At 37.1% G+C, this 21,407-nt stretch overlaps 1 protein-coding gene across 2 annotated transcripts in view; it reads right to left on the minus strand.

Moving 5' to 3' along the window:
• Nucleotides 1-7,557: 7,557 nt before the first annotated feature.
• The window catches only part of IL1RAPL1 (interleukin 1 receptor accessory protein like 1), a 1,141,580-nt gene continuing 1,127,730 nt past the window's right edge, over nucleotides 7,558-21,407 (minus strand). For both annotated transcript variants that reach the window (XM_037512572.2, XM_054695805.1), the window contains exons 10-11: nucleotides 9,579-9,749; nucleotides 7,558-9,147 (exon numbers count right to left, since the gene is read on the minus strand). In XM_037512572.2, coding sequence (XP_037368469.2) covers nucleotides 8,429-9,147; nucleotides 9,579-9,749 — 890 coding nt within the window. In that variant the 3' untranslated portion in view covers nucleotides 7,558-8,428. The remainder of the gene's footprint in view (nucleotides 9,148-9,578; nucleotides 9,750-21,407) is intronic.

Below are 21,407 nucleotides of genomic sequence, written 5' to 3' on the forward strand. Positions count from 1 at the left end.
ATCCAACAACAAAAAACCAAAATTAATAGGAGGGATAAACCCCAGACTAGTTTCATCTGATGAGACTTTGGAACTTTTTAAACCTTTCCAGGTGATTCTATGTGCAGGCATGTCTAAGGACTGTTACTAGGAGACCCATTAGAAGGACACCATGAAAGAAGGTTTTCACACTTTGCCAAACCTTGCTGTCACCATCCCTTCAAAATCATAATTTTTGTCCATAGGTTATAATATTTAGCAATCCATTTCCCATTTCATTTAGGAAATGCTGAGGCTACCTGAGAAAGGATTTCCCTTAGAACCCAGTTTTTCTTTCAAGTTCCTAATTGTGTAAACTGTTCTTTATTGCCAAGGACAATAGAAGAACTGAGATATTTCATTGCTTAATTTAAGCCAGGTATTGATTTCCATAATCTTATAGTTGTATTTGTCTTTTAAGTAGGTGGTTGACATGTACTTGTGCTCTCTATTTTTTGGGATATTTCTGTTTATTAGTTTTTTTCTCCAGAAGTTAGAAATTTGACTGTCTTAGCAATTTTTTCATAATGCAGCCATTCATGAGCCATCTTGCTGACTTTGGCCCTGTATCAGCTTTCCTACACTATTATTTACCCTTTTTAAAAATTGAAATCACATATGCATCATTCTACCATGCAAGCAGAACCAGAGATAGTATTTATAAAGTTGAGTTCGATGTATTAAGTTTTTTTAAGTCCTAACACATTTTAAATCAAATATGTAACTATGCCAACAACCCCATTCCCCCTCTGTGTACCATCTAAAACCAACTGACATATCACTGGTATAAAAATCCTTAATTTGGGCGAACAATTGACTAAACTATTGGTCAAGTTTAGATGTTTTCTATCCTTCAGAACTTCATCCCACCATTCCCCACATACATCAGTATTACTGTGCATGAAACATTGATTGAAAATGCAAGCTTGGTCAAGGAATTTGTTTGACTTACTCTTAACACCATTCACAGTGCTAAAAATCCCACAGTAAGTAGTGAGTGATTGGCTCACCATTTTAATTTTCTGAATATTTGCCTCATTTTGCTTCTGTTTTTCCAGGATCTGTATACATGATATCAGTTAGGAATCTTCTAGAAATATGTTCCATGGGTATCAGCCTTTTAACCACTTGTGGATAATATGAGTGTAATTTAAAATTCCTGAGAATTTTTATCTTTTTGTGTGTATATATGTGTGTATGCGTGTGGCGCATAAATAGTACCAAATATTCTTCAACTATAAAGTCCTCTCCTGATAATTTTAATATGTCAGATTCTGTGATTCCCAACTTAAAATACAATTTGTAAATTATTCACTGACTCATAAACCATATAACATTTTACTTTTCCAGTAGAAGTTATTTTTTCTCATTGAAAATCCTGAGGTAGAAATGAATGTATGAAAATTTAAATATATTAATTACTTTGAAATCCAACCTGAAATAACCTTATTCATTTAAAAAATTACCTTGCATTTTCACAATGATTTATCTCTGCTTCATCTTTGATAAGTACCTCTTAAAAGGCTGTTCTAAGATATGAATTCTGTCTAAACAGCCCATTTATTCTAAAAGGTTAATGGTTGTTCACTTTTATACTTTTAATAGAAAGATTTACCACCATTCCCCTCCCCCATAAAGAAATAAGTAATAAGTTTATTTCTATTTAACATAAAATGAAGAATAAGGCCAAAAACATTTTCCTTTAGACGGGGCACTATAAGTAGGTGCAAATGGAGTAGAAAAATAAGGTGATTAAAGATCTTGGTCACTTTAAAATATTTCCTGAGGGGATATTATTTTAAGGTCTTTATGTGAGCAGTACCTTAAAAAGAAAGGAATAAAATATCTGGGGAGCAAGAAGGAAGGAAGAGAAACAGCAGAGGATTTACTTGTTATGATTCCTTTCATTTGTTTCTCAAAGAATTGTATGAAATAGATGAAGAAAAAAATGCAGAATTTAACCTTGAAAATATCATTAACATGATGACTTTTAAGTGACTGAGTTTGTGATTCAGACCTCTCATAATCCAGTACGAAAGAAAAAAGAGGGATTATAAATGAATTTGGTTTTTTTAGACCTGTTTTTTCTTTTTGTTCAATCAGACATTTCTTAAGTCCCTTTCTTCACAATCATAAAAGGAATTAAATCTAATAGTGATAAACATATAGACAGAGAGGGAAAGAAAAGTCTGACAGTTATCATATTAATGAAGGTACTTACATATGATCCAACAACACATTATTTAATTTATTTTCATCTATGATCATTTAGAAACCAGAAGAAACATTTGTAGCTTAATAAATAATTTAATTTCTTGAATTTCTATGTAACATATAAATTTATTTTTACAGGATATATAGAGAGCAACAGACTTATGAAACGACTATAAAACACAAATTATAATTCAAGTTTAAAATTTCTCATTTTTACACTTTGTCTATTTTCCTATTGCTAGTCAAAGCAAAACCAAATATATAATTGTAAGTATTCTAAGAAAAAAAGGAGCGCCTCCATCACCTACGCATGAGTTACATACATTCTAGATTGTACAAAATCAAAGAGGATAGGCAAAACTAAAGGGAAACACTATGTAAAATGCACTTTTTACTGACTGTTGAACATATCTGAGTGTCTGAGTTAAAAATTTGACTTGAACACCAGCAGAGGAAAATGACTGAATTCACTTTCCTGTTTGGGTTCCCTCAAACTCTGAAAATGTAAAAGTTTTTACAGTTCAATAGCAGATTATATGAACATATCTCCACTACTTTGGTGGAAAGAACACACTAAGGTTTCTAGTTACCAGGAGCATATGCTGCAAGGAATATGGACAACTGTCCATGTATCATAACATAAAGATGTCCTCATCCCAGTTGAGAATTAACCTAAAACACTCACATCTGATCTCCCCAAATTTAGTCTCTCATTGACTAGTAAGGATAGATCCAAATTACTTTGCCACAGGTTCATGCACTATGTAATATGTCATTTTACAATAAATCTTTTTTTTTTTAATGACCAGCATGCCCTTTTGAAACTTAAGGTTATCTGGACTATGAAGATTGAAATTTACACGACATCAATATTACATGTAATAGTCTCAAGTTCAGGTGCAGCTCTTCAGTTTCTATTCATTTAGTAGTGGAGGAAATATAATGTAATGATTTAGAGTGATAATTAGAAAGAGAATAATTTTCAGACTTGTGGACCCTGGGGTCTACATCAATGAAGGCAGTGAATGGTAGAAAAACACTAGTGCCTTACTTTACTTACTTTGATGAACAATTCAGAAATATGGAGTTGTCAGTGGACTCAGACTATTTAGTGGAACATTGACTAAAGGGCAGAAGGACATTTTTCTTTTTTATATATCACATGTGTCTGTAATGGAGAGATGTGTTGTATTCTGAGTCTGGAAGGAAGAAATGATAGTTGAAGGAAGATTAGAGCTGAATTCCTTCTTTTTAGTCTGGGCATTTTCTACGCATGTGACTGAAGTTTGATGACGACAAGACACATAAAATTAGGATTAGGATTAACTCATCATCATCCTCTCTTACTTTACTCAAACTTAATTCTTATAGCTTCTGTGACAGTATCTTAATTATTAACATAGTACAAACTTTCACCTCGCTGCCAATCACAAGCAAAACATAAAATTTCAAATAACTACCACCTCACTTCAGTTTACCCTCAAAATTCTTGCTATTGCCCCAAAGTCATATCATAAATTCTGAAACTTGGTAAAGCACAGTTGTTGGAAATCAAGTATGTAACCAATTCTAAATTTTGGCCTAAGAAAACTGGGTCTCTTTGGACACACAGGTCAAATGGTTGTTTCTTCTACTCTTATACTGGCTTAATTTTTCTAAGTTTTGTTGAAGGACACATGATTACACATACGCTATAAAGAAGTTTAATGAAATAAGGCATTGTGACAAATTACATGATTTCACTTCTTTCCCAAACTACCTTTTGAGCAAACTAAGAAATGAATAAGCTGTCATAGTAAGAGTAGTTCATTCTCATTTATCTGGGCATGAGCTGCTTGGCACCATATAAGGTTCTCCTCACTACAAGCCAAGTCTCCCACAAAGATGGGTCCTGTTGGAAGAGGAATTGCCTCTGTTTATTAAAAGAACAATAATCATCCCCTGAATTTCCATGAGTGAAGGCAAAGAATAATAGCTATAACAGTGCCTGCATAATGGTGTAGCTGATTTGAATGTCAGTTTCTGAGACTACGCTCTAAATCTGAACATCAACAGCCTTTTAAGTGATGGATGTTTTTGAAAATCACACCCAGGAGAACAGTTTTGCACACATCCACAATTTTATCTGGAATTTCAAGGACTTTGTTATTTCCTTTAATTCTTTTTAGAGACCCAAGGTATCCTTGAACCCAACATTAAGATCTATTGTTAAGGATAATCAATTCTGACTGTTACTTTCTTTGCTCAGAACAATAAAGTGGAAGTGTTCATGATAAGGCTGTTTCTACTGACAAGTTCCTCTTTTAAAGGACTCGGTTGCACCATCTCTCTGCAGTTACTGTATATGTTGTCAAAAATATCTTCAGGGATAGGGAATAGATGGAATATCTAACCCATTTAATAATACTTCACCTCTCTTAATCAACTATGACAATCATGGGAATTATGGCCAAGCAAATTCAGATCAGAAACAATCAGATTTTCCTCTTCCGTGTTTGTGTTCTCTTAGTTCCATTCAGTCATTTCACTTGTACAATACCGATGGTCTCCTTTGAATTTCTTCTGGGACTAATGATCTAAGCAAACTAAATTTAAGAAAGAAAGAAATTAAACACAACATAAAAAAAAATTACTTCTCAGAAAAGGAGAACTAGAGTGTCATTCCAGAATCAGGAAATAATTTACGAATGTACGAATTAATGATTTTCTGGAAATGGTGATCTTAATTTACATAAATGGTATCTGTCAAAGTTAATGACTATTCTAGGATCAACAAACTTACTTGGAGTTTAGAGGTTGTCTCGCAGTTAATATTTGCTCTTGTTATAAAATATTAAATAATAATGAAATAAGCAAGAAACCAGTATCTAGGTATTTAAGATTACGTCAATAGGGTTCAAATACATATACTATGAAGAAAGTAATAAACACAAAATTATTGACTGTCTGAACAGTCAGATGTTTAGCTATAGAAATACAGTAGGTTCAGGTCTCTTAACTCATTGTATCTTGGATTTATTTCATAGACTAGATCTAAAGGTAAATCAGCTGACTGTATGAGAGGCACATTTCTTCTCTGCCCATAGGAGACCCAAGGAATGGATTACAAAATAAATAATCAAAGATTTGAGCACCAGTGTAAAGGGTAGGATGCTCATAGGCAGCAAGTGGAGGTTACAGGAAAGAACCAGAAGGACTTTTGAATCTATAACGGGTCACTCAGCGTCTGAGCAGTGATCGATGAATAACGGGCAGTACCAGATCACACATGTCCAAGCCCAGAAGCTCACTCTCTCCCTCAGCTTGGCTAATATATTCATACTTTCCGCTGTGTTTGCACATTTAGGATATTCTTATGCCCCGTAGCCCCCATCGAATAAAGACAAGGATGAAAACTAAGTAACTAGGGAAAAGATTTGTTTCCCCTCTTTTTCTCGTGAGTTCTAACATAACTTGTTAAACATAGAGCACGTGGACACATGAGAGTTTCCTTCATTTGTTCTCACATGGAGCTGATAGAGGAATACTTGGGAGGAATGTTTCTAAAGCCATAGATAGCTTCTTCTCCATTTGTTTTATTTTTTAAAAATATGACAAAGCATAGAGGAAAAAAGTTTCTTAAGTTGTGAGAATATCAAATATTACCCATCAATCCCTGAATCATGCTATTCAAAGTGCTTAAATCTACACTAAAAATAGAACAAAAAATGTACTCCCAATGCAGCTAAAATTAACACCTATGGATGCCTAAAATATAACTGTGATCTGATTACTTCCTCTACATTTATTCCACACTTCTGTCGTGCACTTAAAAATAACCAAAAATGAAAAAACCAAAGAAATCAACCAGGCCATTGCCATGTTTACAGTTTTCTGAGCACTGGGGAGTCTGGAATCCAGTCCAATGAGATTCACTGCCACCAGTACCTGACAGGTGTCCATAGCACAAAGTAAACAATGGCCTTCTTGGATTCTGAAAAGAACTCAATGTGCAAAGCTGACCGTAAAGTTTATGTGTCCTTGCAGTTTCAGTTCTGGTTTGTGAAAAAATGACACAGGCCCAAGGGGAACACAGGAATAAAGAACAGATTGCAGAGAATGACCCAGGTGAATCGTCAGGGAAATAAACATTTTTTAAGCAAATAAAAATCAATGCACATCCCAAGGATCCTTCACCTTGTCACACAGATACTCAGATCTTTGCATCGTTACAAAATTCTCATACTCATCTCTCATACATTTGCAATTCGATCTGACCCTCCCCACTGAACCCTACTGAAGTTTACATGTTCTTTTTGTGGCCAACTCACACCTTATTACAGTATTGTGACCAAAGCTGTGGAATTGTTTACTCATTATATGGTGGTAGGAATAAACCAAACATACAATAGTCACTACACAAGCCCACAGAAAATGACTGGAATGGAAGTTCCTACCGTGAATCACTAAAGTAATGTGTAAGTTCTATTATTGGTGTTTTCATCACATTGATTTTCTTTTTAAACTAAAAGCTACTTAGGTAATATTTTCCTTTTAACAATTCTGTCTTCTGCAAGTTCCCTTCTGATTGATTTCACATCATCTTCAACATGAATATATATTAAATGCTTATGTCATTGATTGATTTCAAACATAAAGCTAGTAGTAAGGGATGGATTTCCTGGGAGCATTAGCTTTCTGTTTCTGAAAGATAGAATTATATAGTTAAAATAAAATGCACTCTTTTTACAGTAAAATTAATTACTTTAAACACTTTCTCATCTAATTTAAAAACTAGTTTGTGTAAATAATGTTTATTTTGAAAATACTGGTTTCTGTTGGTATTCATATGTTTGACCTCCTGAGTTCTTATATAAACACTGTTATTAATAAGTGTTGCTTATGTTCACAAACTGAAACCAAACACTTGTTTCTGAATGTAGCATTGAAAATCAAATACAGCGAATTAACATTTAAATACAAGGGGACCCCATAATAAGTTTCACAGGTTTTTTTTTCTGACTCTAGAAAATAACACTTTGTATAATACAAGGTGACAAAAAACATATTTGATGACACATCCTGTCCTTCCCTTTGGTTTGGAAGCCTTCAATGTAAATTTCATTTTGACTTGTGTTGATTCACCCTTCTGAGTTAACTTGCCTGGCATTTGCACATAATCTCATTTGCAGTAAAATTATAGAGGGAAAAGAGGAAGAAGAATATTAAACAAAAACAGCCACAAACACATTCATGCCTTTCCAGGAAGTGATCAAATATAGGGCTTAGTTTTTTTGTTTTTTGTGTTTTTTTGTGTTTTTTTTTTTTGGTAGTTTTTTTTGTTTCTTTTGTCCTGTTGTGTGTGTGTGTGTGTGTGTGCATATATATATATATATATATTTATATAAGGGTACATCAACTCATTTAAGAAACAGAAACAACACTCTTTCCCCCATTTTCATGCCCTTGATCTTCTCAGCACTCTGTAGTGGTCACCGTCACGTGACTAGCACACTTTTGGGTCTGGAGTGTATTCTGACGAGCAGTGATTTAAATGTTAAGACAGTTAGACCCACCCCCACCCCTTCTCAGAGTTTACACATCATGCCGCCATTAGAAGGGTAGAGGTGGGGAATGAGGCGGGACAAGGAAGAGATTCAGGGTTCTGATTGGCGGGGCCCTCCTATGAACAAGTGTTCTTCTCATCTTTTTTTTTAACCCCCAAGTGGCAATGCTGGCCTTCAATGCACTGCTCTCTGAGCCCCACATGGCCCTGCTGATCCTAGGCAGAACCCAAGAGAGGATCCGGTGCTCCTTGTCCCATCGGATAGATTTGTCCAAGCACCCCAAGGAAATGTTAAAAGCAAAACAAAATCAAGAGAAGGAAATAAAAAACCCATCCTAAAAGTAAACTAATGAAGCAAAAAAGGGGTTTCTATCTATACATAAGTCTCTTCTTTAAAAAAATGTAAATTTACAAATTCCAATGACATATAAAACAAAGTCAAAAAATGTAATGGCAAGAGACATGGTAAAACAGGAAGACACTGATGCTACAAAGAAATTGCAAAAAACATATGTACAAGACCCTGTTTTTCCTCGTGTTCTAGAGATTGTAATGCATGTTTTTAACAGCAGCAGTCGAGGATTTAGTTCCAGGCACTGGACTGCAGACTCCACTCAAGCAACTAGGGACGGGCTGTCCCTTGCTTTTCTGTCACCAAATCACACTGGATATACTGGTCTCCCTTGGCAACAGCGGCAGGATGGCACTGTTTGTGTGGGCCTCATCTGGATTCTGCTCCCTGCTTGATTTTGTCTGTGGCCGCTGCCCGTTGATGAGTGTCATAGGGATGTTACAATAGGTATGCTGATTTCCTATGGAGGTAAGAGGCAGGGTGCCGGTAGGAGGTACGTCGTACTCATAGCTTCGGTAGTAGTGTTTCTGACGCATCTGTGAATGGTAGGTGTTGTGAAAGGTGGAACGGAGATCTGGATGGGCAGTGGCGAGAGCTGTGGAGGTGGCCGCGGCCATGGAAATGGCCGAGACAGTCTGCAGCTCACCGAAAGGCCCCTGCTCGCTAACATCTAAAGCCTGCTCGTGTGTAATGGGTTCTATCCTCTTAAAAGGCATTTCATATTGTAAACGTTTCCAGAACTTAGAGTTTAACTTGTTGCATTTTGGTCCGTGCCATTTAATGACGGTCAGGAGCTTGATGGTATGCTTGAGCGCCTCCACCTCCTGGTAGTTCATGATTCCTCTGAGCTCACTGCATTCAATTAGTATCACTTTAATTTCTCCAGTCACCAGCATGTTTCGAAGTCTGGTCTCCAGCTCAAAGATGCTCCAGCCCCTTCTGACTACATAATTTGGGGTCATGACAATGATCAGTCGCTTGCTTTGATCTACACACCTTGCCACATCTTCAATGTATGCTATAAAAGAGAAGAGGTTTCATCAGAATGAATGGATGGAACATTTGGTCCAGAAAGCCCTGGTAGATTCTCTTTCACACCTTAAGTGGCAGTGTGAGTTGGGTAACACTATAAGATGAAAACAGCCAATGATTACTTTCAATAGAGTCTGGCCCTCACTTTTTCAATGTTAGAAATCTCTTTTCCCAGGCTCAAATGTCTCATTTGGTTTTTTTCAATGCTGAGGATCATAAAATGAGATGCTTCCTACAGCAATGGAAGTAGCTCCTCAGCGGTATCGAAAATTAAGTTTCATATAAACACATTTCTTTCTTGAGAAGCTGAGAGATACAATTGTTTGAATTGGAGTAAAGTTGAAATTCTGCCTAAAAATGATAAGACCACAGACAGACACAAGATTATGCACACCTCAAATGAAAACATCAACTTACTTCCAGTTGGGATCAAATCTCTATCTGGTATAAACAACTTATATCCATAATGCTTTTCAAGCATATCAGGTAGGATTTCAAGAGCAAAGCGTTCTTCTTCCCCGGTCTCTTGATTCCACTGGTCAGGATCCACTTTGGTGTATGATAAGTAGGCATCATAATCCTTGTTGTCTGTCAAAGAAATATTACAGAGTAAAGACTCACTCACTACTCTCCAATGAAAACAACAGGGCATGGAAACAGTCACCTCTTTTCATAAACATTTCCAACATTTCCATTTCTGGGACACTAAAAAAAGCAGCTTTCATTAGTTCTCATTAAGAATTCTTATATTTTGGAACTAATTTGGAGGCATAACGGGTTAGATTTTTTTCTTTTTAATAAGTCTACAAATATTTCAATTTTAATTTTGTAGGTTTTTAAATGATGTTTATTGAGGTAAAGTTAGTTTATATTGTTATATCTTTGGTGGGGGGGTGTTATAGGTTTAAACCTCTACAAAAGTATTTTTTTCACACTAGAGTCACTACCAGTACCCCAACCATTTGCTGTTGTTGTAATGAAGACAGTAGTAGAAAAATAAATTGAAAGAACAATGAAATGTTAACAGCCAACATTTTTTTTCCTGCACAAGTCATAGAGAATCTTGACAGCTATGTAAGCCACTATTTAGATAGTATGTTCTTACTCTAATCATACACCTAATCCTGCCTTTCATCATTTTACCCTGTTGGGAGAAAACTGTACCTGGCTGACTGAAGAGGACTGATTTTAGACTGTCAGTGCTGTGCTGATTTTCTGTTAAGAAGAAAATAAAACCAGTTAAGTTTTTACTGGAAGCCTGTTCTTGGATTTGGGGACTGATGCACTTACACCTTTGGCAAAGGGCTTTCCTGCCCTATCCTCAAATAAGTCTAAAAGCCCTGAGCTGCATTCACCTGGTCCAGAATGTTCAAGTAATTAAACAAGAAGGTCATCAGACTGATGTGACTCTAAACCTTGGCAACCTATATAAGCCAACAGAAACTAAAGCTAAAGTCCATCATAAAGGCACTCGTGTCTGAGAAAATGAAACTTAAGAACAATAAACAATAGCCAACTAGGCTTTCCCAAATCAAGCAAAGACTTAAGCTACAGCCAATCAAATAATATCCTTGCTCTGCTTCTGTGTCTTCTCTGTAAGAGTCTTTGTAAGGAGCAGTCCTAGCCACTAGTTTGGATTTGCCCAATTTGAATTGGTGTTTGCTCAAATAAACTCTTACAAATTAAAAAAGGATATTATTACACTGAATTATTACAGAAAAACATAAAGCACTGATTTCCACTGATCTTACATGTAAAATATTGCCGACCTTGTTTTCATCATGTTAATCGGTTTGAATAACAGAACAAAAAAACCGCAATATTAATGAATGAAACTTGTTCTAAAATTTGATTTCTTTTTTTTTTTTTAAAAGATTTATTTATTTATTTTACACAGGAACAGGCGTACAGGCCAGATGTGCGGGAGGATGAGAGGATTCACCAGAGACAGAGTGGGGAACAGAACAGGCAGACTGATGAAATACACTGCTGAGGGGAGCAGCGGGCAAGACAGGAAAGGTCTGCCGAGCCATGTGGGACCCTCGCCGGCAGGCTGGGATCAAACCGTCGCTGACGAGGCTGCGGACAGCTTCACAGCGCTGCGCTCAACTGCCTGCGCCACCAGAGGAGTCCCTAAAATTTGATTTCTGTCCTCATTCTTCCTCCTTTTTATATGAGAATTCTTCACTTGATGACTATTATTGTGCATTGTCTTTATCTTAATTTTTTAAATATAAATATCCCAGTTTATTACTTGTTTCTAAGAACAAAAAGTCATTTATCTTCTAGATAGTCTCTCATTTATCAATTTCCATTTCAGGATGTGATATCAGATTTCACAATTCACATCAATTCAAAATACTGTCAAGATGCTGAGTCTGCCAATATCAATATCTTTGGCTCTCTTTTTTGCTTTCCCTGACAAATATCAGTGTATTACTTGATTACTAGATCAAGTTGAATTGAAAGAATCACAAATTTCAGAACAAAATGAGCTTCACATTTGACATAGAAAGTTAAAAACCTTTGGGGTATCAAACATGAAAGACAGAGGAACATTCTTCACTGTTGCTCTGGCTGACTCCGGAATATTCCTTTTGACTTTAAGGACACTAAAGCTCACTTCCTGATACCCATGTGTGTATATATGTCCACTTTAATAGTCTGATAATATTGAGCCATCTATAAGTCATTCTATGATTATAACTTGTTAGGGAAAACTCAAAAAATGAGAGTTAATGCAGGTATATAAGAAGCTAACAGCTTTATTACAGGATCCCTTGGAAGAAAATATTTAGCCATGGGAGAATTTTTTTAAAGCAGATTTCAGGAAAACTATTTTAGAAAAGAGTGTCATATTTTTGGTACCTGATATTTTCTTTATTCCTCAACCAGGATATAGCTGTATACCAAAAATAATAATTATATTTGCTGTAGCTAGCATGTCTAGGTACATCTGGCAGTCGACAGTCTATAGTGGAAACATTTTGGTGATGTAAACACTTTAGTTAAGTAGAAAATAGCACATTACAAAAGTAGCATGTCACACCAGTTAATATTTCATTAAAATATTCATTTATCAGATATTCACATGCCATATACTTATGAGATAAAAAAAAAAAAACAACTTCCTTTGCAATATTGGTCAGTAGCTTCCAGCCCAGTAGGAGTTGTGGAGAAGTCAGCAGTTCATTTTAGTGGATAAACATATTACTAAGAGTACTACGGGAGCCACAATACACAGGGAAAACTCTTTAATCCAGACTGGATTATAGAATGATTTCATGCATTTACTCATTTCTTTCCTCACTTTCTTCACTGAAAAGACCACTGGAAGAGGTGGTCTCTTCCAGATTGCCACAAAATACTATAAAGTGTTGAAGTTTTCCCAAATCTGGGATATGCAATGACTAGACCCTCATTTGTGGCCCTTTGTCTGCTTTAGGGTTAAAAATATTTGAAAACCAAATCAATACAAACATCAATAAAAACAGAACGCTGGTGACTCAGAAGAGAATCAGAAAATTGGTTGGTAAGTTCCAGATGGATATCACTTTTGTTTTACATGCACTGTCTGTTTCTGTTTCCCCTTCCTCTTTCACAGACATCTCTCTTCCACCCCATAAACACTGTCATTTCTCAAGATGTTTTTCTGTGGCCTGCTTCATTTTTCTCTCCGACCACTTTCCCTTTACTATCAAAGATCACTTCTGTGTAGATGTTGCCCTAATATATGTGTCCAATACTGTTTTCTTTCTCAAGAACTCTCATGGTCTCCCACTTCTACCTGTAATTTGGAGTCCTAATTTGTATGTTTAGCATGTACCTAACATTCAAGGTGCTCACAAAGACAGTTTTCTCATCTCAAACACTGTTCTTCATCTTTCACTTTATTTTTAATAACAATCTCTCTTTTTCAGGCTCAAAACTTTAGATGTGTCCCACTTTTCTCTTGTCATTACCAATAATCTCAAAACTCTCCACTGGCAAAAATCCTTTGGATCCATTTCCATCATAGGTTAGGCCCTACTTATTTTCCTGCTGCTATAATTATGTTTTAGTGAGTCTTCCCTCTTTAATTCCGTTTCCTACTGGCCCACATTGCGGAGTCAAAAAATTATTTTTCCAAAGTTCCTACCAATTATGTTTATGGAGCTCAAGAAATATTTATGGCTATCCATTGTAAACACACACACACACCCCAAAAACCAACAGCTAAAACTGCAATTTGTTCCTTTTTAACTGGAGTCTGATCTCTTTGAGTTGGACGTGAGCCCTTTTCACATGTATATTATTATTGTGCTCACATCTTATCTTCTTTCTTTGACTATAGAATCTTTTATTCAGATACGTAATAAGGCTAAGTGCTGGGCGATTTCCCAGGAGACCTGGTGCATTTCCCAGGAGAGACAGCTTTGGTGATACAGAGTCTATGCTGCTAGGACTCCTCTAGAAGTTACTAGAAACTATAGGGTCAGAGTTTAGCAAAGCTCCTTTGGAACAATATTGAACTATAGTTTCACACTGTGACTCCAGACCTTAGAGACTTGTAAATGCCTCTGGAAAAATGGTTTTCAGACTTGAGCATGAATAGTATTCAGAGGGCCTGTAAAAATATAGACTGTGGGATCCTTACATTCAGTAGGTCTAGAGTCCATTTGGAAAATCTTTATTTACAGCAAGCTCTTATGAGATGCTGCTGCTGGCTCAGGATCACACTTTCAGGAACTTTGCTCTAGGACAGGGTGTAGGCATCCAGTGGTCTCAAAAGCATCAAGGGACTGCAACCAGTTGTCAGGTAGTTGATCAGATCACCACAAAATCTAAAAACTCCAGCCTCAGTGGTATGGTAAGTGGTCAAGATACATAGAAGGTACATATTACAAATGAAATAGATGAAAATCTATATGTCTATGAAAAATGGGTAGATTTTTGTCTAAGCTAGTAGATACAGTATCTACATGAAGCTTAAATGAAACTCAGAAATTGGTGCTATAGTCTCAGTTTTCTATCTCCTTATGTTATCTGAACAAACTTATGGCATTTAACTAATATCTCTCAGATAAAAGGGAGTTGCTCACATGCAGATTATCTGGGTAGTAAATGTGGCTAAAAAGCCCCCTATCAGCATCTGCAGCAGCATTCTCAAATTAATGGGGTACTTGATTGATATCTAATTTCTTTCCCCAGAGTCTGTCAGTGCAGTAACGGTCTAGGCATTTATTTACCATGAGAAGAAAACTCCTAATCTGAAATTTACTAGACTGTAAATACCATGCCAGATAGTATACAAAATTCATCAGTGTTTTCTGATTCAAAATCAATTCTGAGGCTTCTTCCTTTTTTTCTAATAACCAATTCAATATAATTTTTGGAGCATTATACGTGACACCACAGACAAAGGATCGTTAAGAGGCTACTATGAACAATTATATGTCAACAAATTGGATAACCTAGAAGAAGAAACAGATAAATTTCTAGAAACATATAACCTCCTCCTAAGACAGAATTATGAAGAACTAGAAAACCTGAACAGACCAATGATACCTAAAAAGATTGAAACAATAATTTTAAAAAGCCATCAACAAAAGAAAAGACAAGAACTAGAAGGCTATACTGAAATTTAGTGCCAATCCTTTTTAAATTATTTAAAAAAAAACTGAAGAGGAGGGGCCTCACTGGTGGCTCAGCGGTTGAGTGCTGGGCTGCGAAGCTGCCTGCAGCCTCTACAGCGCTGGTTCGATCCCCGGCCACTGAGGAGGGTCCCACATGGCACGCAGAACTCTCCTGCTGAGCCCGCTGCTCCCCTCAGCAGTGTACTTCGTCAGTCTGCCTGTTCTGTTCGCCACTCTGGCTCTGGTGAATTCTCTCACCCTCCCGCACTTCTGACTGTACCCAGTTCTTGTATAAAAAAAAAAAAAAATTAAAAAAAAAAAAACTGAAGAGAAGGGAAAACTCCTCAGCTGTATGTATGTATGTATGTATTATTTTTTATTTATTTATGCATACAAGACCTGGCATGTAGGCCAGAGGGGTAGGGGGTGAGAGGATTCACCAGAGACAGAGTGGGGAGCAGAACAGGCAGATCTACTGAAATACACTGCTGAGGGGAGCAGCGGGCACGGCAGGAGAGGTCTGCTGCACCATCTGTGTAGCTCCCTGGTCAGAGATTGAGCTCAAGCTGCAGTGGCTGGCAATAGCTTGATAGCCCTTAACCTTAACCCCTGCACCACAAGGGAGGCCCTCAACTCACTTTATGAAGCCAGTATTACCTTGATACCAGAGTCAAAATATAAAACTACTATAAAAAAAGAAAACTACAAGGAAATAAACGTAATGAATATAGATACAAGAATTCTTAATAAAATAATAATTCAAAAAAATTAAACAGCACATTAAAAGAATAATACATCATGATCAAGTGGAATTTATCTCTGGAATGCAAATCAATAAATGTTACAGGCCACATTAATAGAATGAAGGATAAAAATCATATAGATCTGTCAACAGACTCAGAAAATGGTTTGATAAAATTTATAATTTCATTACAAAAACTCTCAACAAATTGGGTATAGAAGGAACATATTACAGCAATAAAGGCAGTATATGGCAAATCTATAGCTAACATCATACCCATGGGGCAGAGCTGAAAATGTTCGTCTAAATTTGGGAACAAGACAAGACTGCCCACTCTTACCACTCCTACCGAACATAGTATTGGAAGTTCTAGCTAGAGCAATTAGGCAAGAAAAAGAAAGAAAAGGCACCAATAGGAAAGGAAGAAATAAAATTTTCTTGCAGATAAGATGATTTTAAATATAGAAAAGCTTACAAAGACTCCACCAAAAGAACTGTTAGAACTAGTACCAATTGACAAATTCAGTGTTTATGTAGGATACATAAACACTGTGCATTTCTTTTGCATAGTGAAAGAAGCTGTCATTAAAATGAAAAGGCAGTGTATTGAATGGGAGAAGATATATGAGATAAGGGGTTAATATCCAAGGTATATAAAAAAATCAACAACAAAACCACACAACTTGATTAAGAAATGGGCACATCTCAAATGGGCAGCATTTCACCAAAGAAGACATGCAGATGGGCAACAGACAATGAAAAGGTGTCCATTATCATTAGGGACATGCAAATCACAACCACAATGAGATTTTACCTCACACAGGTTTAAGTGGCTATTATCAAAAAGTCAAGAAATGGTTAAGTATTGGTGAGAATGTGGAGAAAAAGAAATCCTCATGCACCTTTGGTGGGAATGTAAATTGGTGCATGGGAAACAACATGGAAATTACTCAAAAAATTAAAAATAGAACTACCATATGAGCCAGTAATGCCATTTCTTGGGGTGGTGTGATATAAATGGTTGCTCAGTTTAGAAACTATACCCCTGACTTCTATACAGTGTTGTAAACTAACTTTCCTCAATAAAAAGAGAGAAAAAGAAACAAGCATATGAATTTAAAATATTAAGAATCTTGATGAAGGAAGAAAAATATGGCACTGTATCAGGAATGAAAGAATGGTTTTGAGAAATGATAAATAAATGTATTTTTCTCTTTGACATATGAGAGGGTATCAGTTAATGCTCTTTAGGACTGAGAAGCTAAAAGATCCATTGAATTCTTTTTTGAACAATGCAGTTTTCAAGAAAATGAATATTGACAACTCCCTTTTCAAGATGAGGGCAGTGGCTATAATGGATCTGGGGTAGGAGAGAGATTTACTGACCATATAAATGGCTTGAGATTGACATTCGGGTTTTAGGGAGTTTTTAATCATTAAACCCCTATTGAATAGTTGTCAGATGTTATTGGCAGCTGGTCATTTATTTATTTTTTATTATTCACAAATATTTATAAGTTGCATACATGAAAGCGACTAGTGACAGAGGTCATCACATCATTCAGGAAATGGGTTACCAAAATGTGACATGAGGAGGGCTCAATGATACAATGTGAATTTCCCCTTAAAAGGTGATTATCTGTTTGTTTGTGGTTTATCAGCATACAAATATATGCTTTTAACTTTCAACCTTGTTTTTTCTTTAAATATTTGTTTTATTTTTTATTTGAAAAGCCAGTTCTAAAATCTAGACATTGAAAATTTTTGGAAATAATAATTCCTTTCCTCATGACTTTGTCCTTGAACCTTCCTTTTATAGAAATAAATGAGATAATGCATCTTGAATTCACTTTGCTTTACAAGCAGTAAGCATTCACTAGTAAGTGTGCACTACTCAATAGTGAAAAGGGCTATCACAATGATGTGCCTCAAGTATTATTTTAGTAAAGACAGAGGAGATAATAAGTAGACCTAGGGATTATCTGGGAAATTGTAAGTTAAGGGGGGAATATGAATTTGTATGGGAGAAAGACAGAAAGAGAAGGGCAAAGGAAAGAGAGATAGGAAGGAAGGAAGGAAGAGAGGGAGATAGGGACTAACTTTTTTTGTTTTCAGATTTATTTTTATTTATTTATGCACACAAAAACCAAGAATGGGGGTGCAGGCCAGAGGTGGGGGAGTAAGAAGATTCACTAGAGAGAGAGTGGGGAGCAGAACAGGCAGATCTACTAAAACACACTGCTGAGGGGAGCAGCGGGCAAGACAGTAGAAGTCTGCTGCGCCATGTGTGTCAGCTCCCTGGCTGGGGATGGAATCATGCTGCAGTGGCTGCCCATAGCTTGGTAGTGCTGAGACATAACCACTTGTGGCACCAGGGAGGCCCTGAGAGGGGCTATCTTTATCCATGCTTTTAAACAAAAGTGGAAGGGAAATCTCAGGCAGAGGCAGGAGAAGCACAGGAGTCTGCTGTTGTTATGATAACTATATTTTCTTTGTAATTATTACAGCACAGATGGTGGGACACTATGCTAGTATTGGTTCTGCTCTAGGGACAGTAGGTTGCCTTTATCAGGCTGGTCAGCTTGCATTTAATTAGAATAAGGCAACACTCCAGAGGCAGCTATGACTAATACTTACAACTATCTTTATTTCTGATCAAAAGTAGGATGCTTCGATAATTAGCACAATAGATGTTAGAAATCAGGTTTCATTGCTAAAATTAGTGGCTTTTTACTAAGTATAATAGATCTTGGATATGGGCACCTAGACACACATCCCCACTCCTACAAGATTCTAAAGGGGCCAGTGGCCTGCTCCCTTAGGGAAACTGTTCTAAGTTCGATCCCAAATTGGTACTGTGTCCTAATGAAGAATATTTCTAGATGGCATAGGATGGTTAGCCTAATCTTGCCACTGGAATACTGTCACATTTGCCTCAAGGGAAATTTTATTGTAAGCTGTGTGAGCACGTGCGCGCACACATACATGTTGGAACTTCAAATTTGTAGGATGGGTTATATGCTTGTTTGTTAGTAAATTTACATGTGACATTATTTTTTCCAAATTTTCTTTTATTTTATTATGGAATTAAGGCAGTGGGGGAGTAGATAATCTTCTCCACCTCTAGCAATTATAGTTAATTTATTTACCCAAAGTAATATGAGAATTAAGAATGAGTACACTGTTGTAGCTCAGTTTTCCCTAGTATCATTGGCCCAGATATCACGATCTCATTCTACCTGGAACTCTATGTGGTGAGATTCCTTGGGGGCGGCACCACTGCAAACATTAGTTGGGTCATCCTGCAAAAGCAATTGCTTTCTGATTTAAAACTTGTTCCAACTCAAATGCCCCCAAATAGATGACTGGATCAAAAAGATGTGGTACATATACACAATGGAATATTGCTTGGAAATCGAAAAAAGATAAACTCTTGCAATTTGCAGCAACATGGATGGAGCTGGAAGGGATCATGCTCAGTGAAACAAGACAGAAAGGAAAAGAAAAATACCGGATGGTCTCACTCATAGCAGGAATTTGGAAAACCTAAATAAGGGGCCAGGAAAAAAACTAATAAAGTAAAAATCAAAATCAACAAGCAACTATAAACCAGAGACACACTACGGGGTGGGGGAGAAGGGGGTAGGATCAAAACAAGGGGGTGGGAAATGTATGGGGGCTATAACCAAGATGACAATGCATACATTGTGCAAAAATGAGAAATGATGCAAAAAATATATAAAATAAAAAAAATGAAAAAAAAAAGTGTTCCAGTAGTCAATAAAGAGGCATGCTTTCCCCCAATCCCACAAAGAACCACACAAAATTTATACTTAGAAAGTGAAGTCTGGCCAAGTTTGGGAGATAAAACGGAAGGATAGAGAATGAAAGCCAAGAAGGTAGAACAGGAGTCTTCGAGAAGGCAGTTGCAATTAACAGTGAAGAACAAGTATTTTCAAGAGGTACAAGTAACCTGATCATATCACTAATTGGGAATGGCAGATGAGGAGAAAGTGAAGCAAATGAGGTAGAGGATGATGTAAAATATTAAGACGCTAAGGGGAGGATGACAAGGAATGAGTGTGGGGAGTAGGTGATTTAAAAGCTGGGTTTGGGGCCTCCCCGGTGGCGCAGTGGTTGAGCGCTGGGTTGCAAAGATGCCCACAGCCTCTGCAGAGCTGGTTCGATCCCTGGCCGCCAGCAAGGGTCCCACATGGCGCGACAGACCTCCCCTGCCACCTGCTGCTCCCCTCAGCAGTGTGTTTTGTCAGTCTGCCTGTTCTGTTCCCCGCTCTGGCTCTGGTGAATTCCCTCACCCTCCTGCGCTTCTGACTGTACCCAGTGCTTATTAAAAAAAATAAAAGCTGGGTTTGGAACCTAATATGGTGGAAACAAGCAATAGACTACTAGAAAAAATGATATGAGTACAAGCAAGGTGGGGGAGCATTTAGATTTGGAGTTAATTTGTGCATAAGTGATGAGGATCTGATACAGGCAGATCATGTCTACTATAATGATTTGAAAGGAACTGATTGACTGTGGCCGTGATGTCAACATTCCACCTCCCAGTCTGATACAACAGCGGGAATTCTTGGTATCTGGAGTCATTTAAACCAGGGCTTAAATTCTTTCTTTATACCTGCATGATTTTTTGAGTATTAATAAAGTATTCAATGCAGCATGTTATTTAATAAGTATTCGATGAATAACCAATGAGTCTTTTATTATCTTATCACGGTAATGAGACATTACTATAAATATCAGCTAAACTTTCTCTCCCTGTTCTTAACACTCTTTGCCTTGCCTTACTCCCCAGATTATTTTATGAATTACCATTTCAGGGAAAGCAAGGGGTGGCCAAGAATAAAGAAGATATTGTTCACTTTTGACTTTCAAATGACATTTAAAAAAAAGTAAAGTCAAGTGGTTTCTTTTTTTTTAAGATTTATTAATTTATTTATACAAGCACTGGGTACAGTCAGAAGCGTGGGAGGGTGAGAGAATTCACCAGAGCCAGAGCGGGGAGCAGAACAGGCAGACTGACAAAACACACTGCTGAGGGGAGCAGCGGGCGGCAGGAGAGGTCTGCGCGCCATGTGGGACCCTCGCCAGCCGCCGGGGATTGAACTGGTGCTGCAGAGGCTGCGGGCAGCTTTGCAACCCAGTGCTCAACTGCTGCACCACCGGGGAGGCCCCAAGAGGCTGCTTCTTAATAGCTATCTTTTGGGAAGAGGAAAAGACTTGTGCGAAGGTAGGAAGAATGGGGATTTGATGGGGTTTGAGAAATTTTCCACCCCAGAAGAGTAGACGATAATTCTAACACAGTAGCATACACAGAAGGACCTAAGGGGATGTGACTAAGGTTTAGAGGCATTTAAATTATCCAGTATCTTCAGCTATTTAGAACATGACAGACAAAATATTTTGGGTAAAATAGATAGTTTGGTAAATATAAATAGATAGTTTGGGTAAAATCATTCATATCATTCAAAATACAAAATAGGGCCTCCTTTGTGGTCTAGGGGTTAAGTCTCAGCACTATCACTGTGGCCTGCATTTGATCTCCAACCAGGGAGCTACCCGCATGGCACAGCAGACCTCTACTGTCTCAACCGCTGCTCCCCTCAGCAGTGTATTTCAGTAGATCTGCCTGTTCTGCTTCCCACCCTCTCACCCCCTGCCCCTCTGGCCTACACCCCAGTTCTTCTACACAAAAATTAAAAAAAAAAGTCATCGAGCTAATAAATGGTACAGCCAAAATTTCAATACATAAAAAAAAACCAAAATACAAATCAAACACATTCAAAACAGGCTTCAAAGATAAAGTGATGTTTGCTTTGGTAATCTGCTTTTCAAACATCTTCTATGGTACTAATTGTGTAAATGACA

Source organism: Talpa occidentalis, unplaced genomic scaffold (genome assembly GCF_014898055.3).
Source record: "Talpa occidentalis isolate TD23 unplaced genomic scaffold, MPIMG_talOcc4v2.1 talOcc4.15, whole genome shotgun sequence".
Classification (NCBI taxonomy): Eukaryota; Metazoa; Chordata; class Mammalia; order Eulipotyphla; family Talpidae; genus Talpa; species Talpa occidentalis.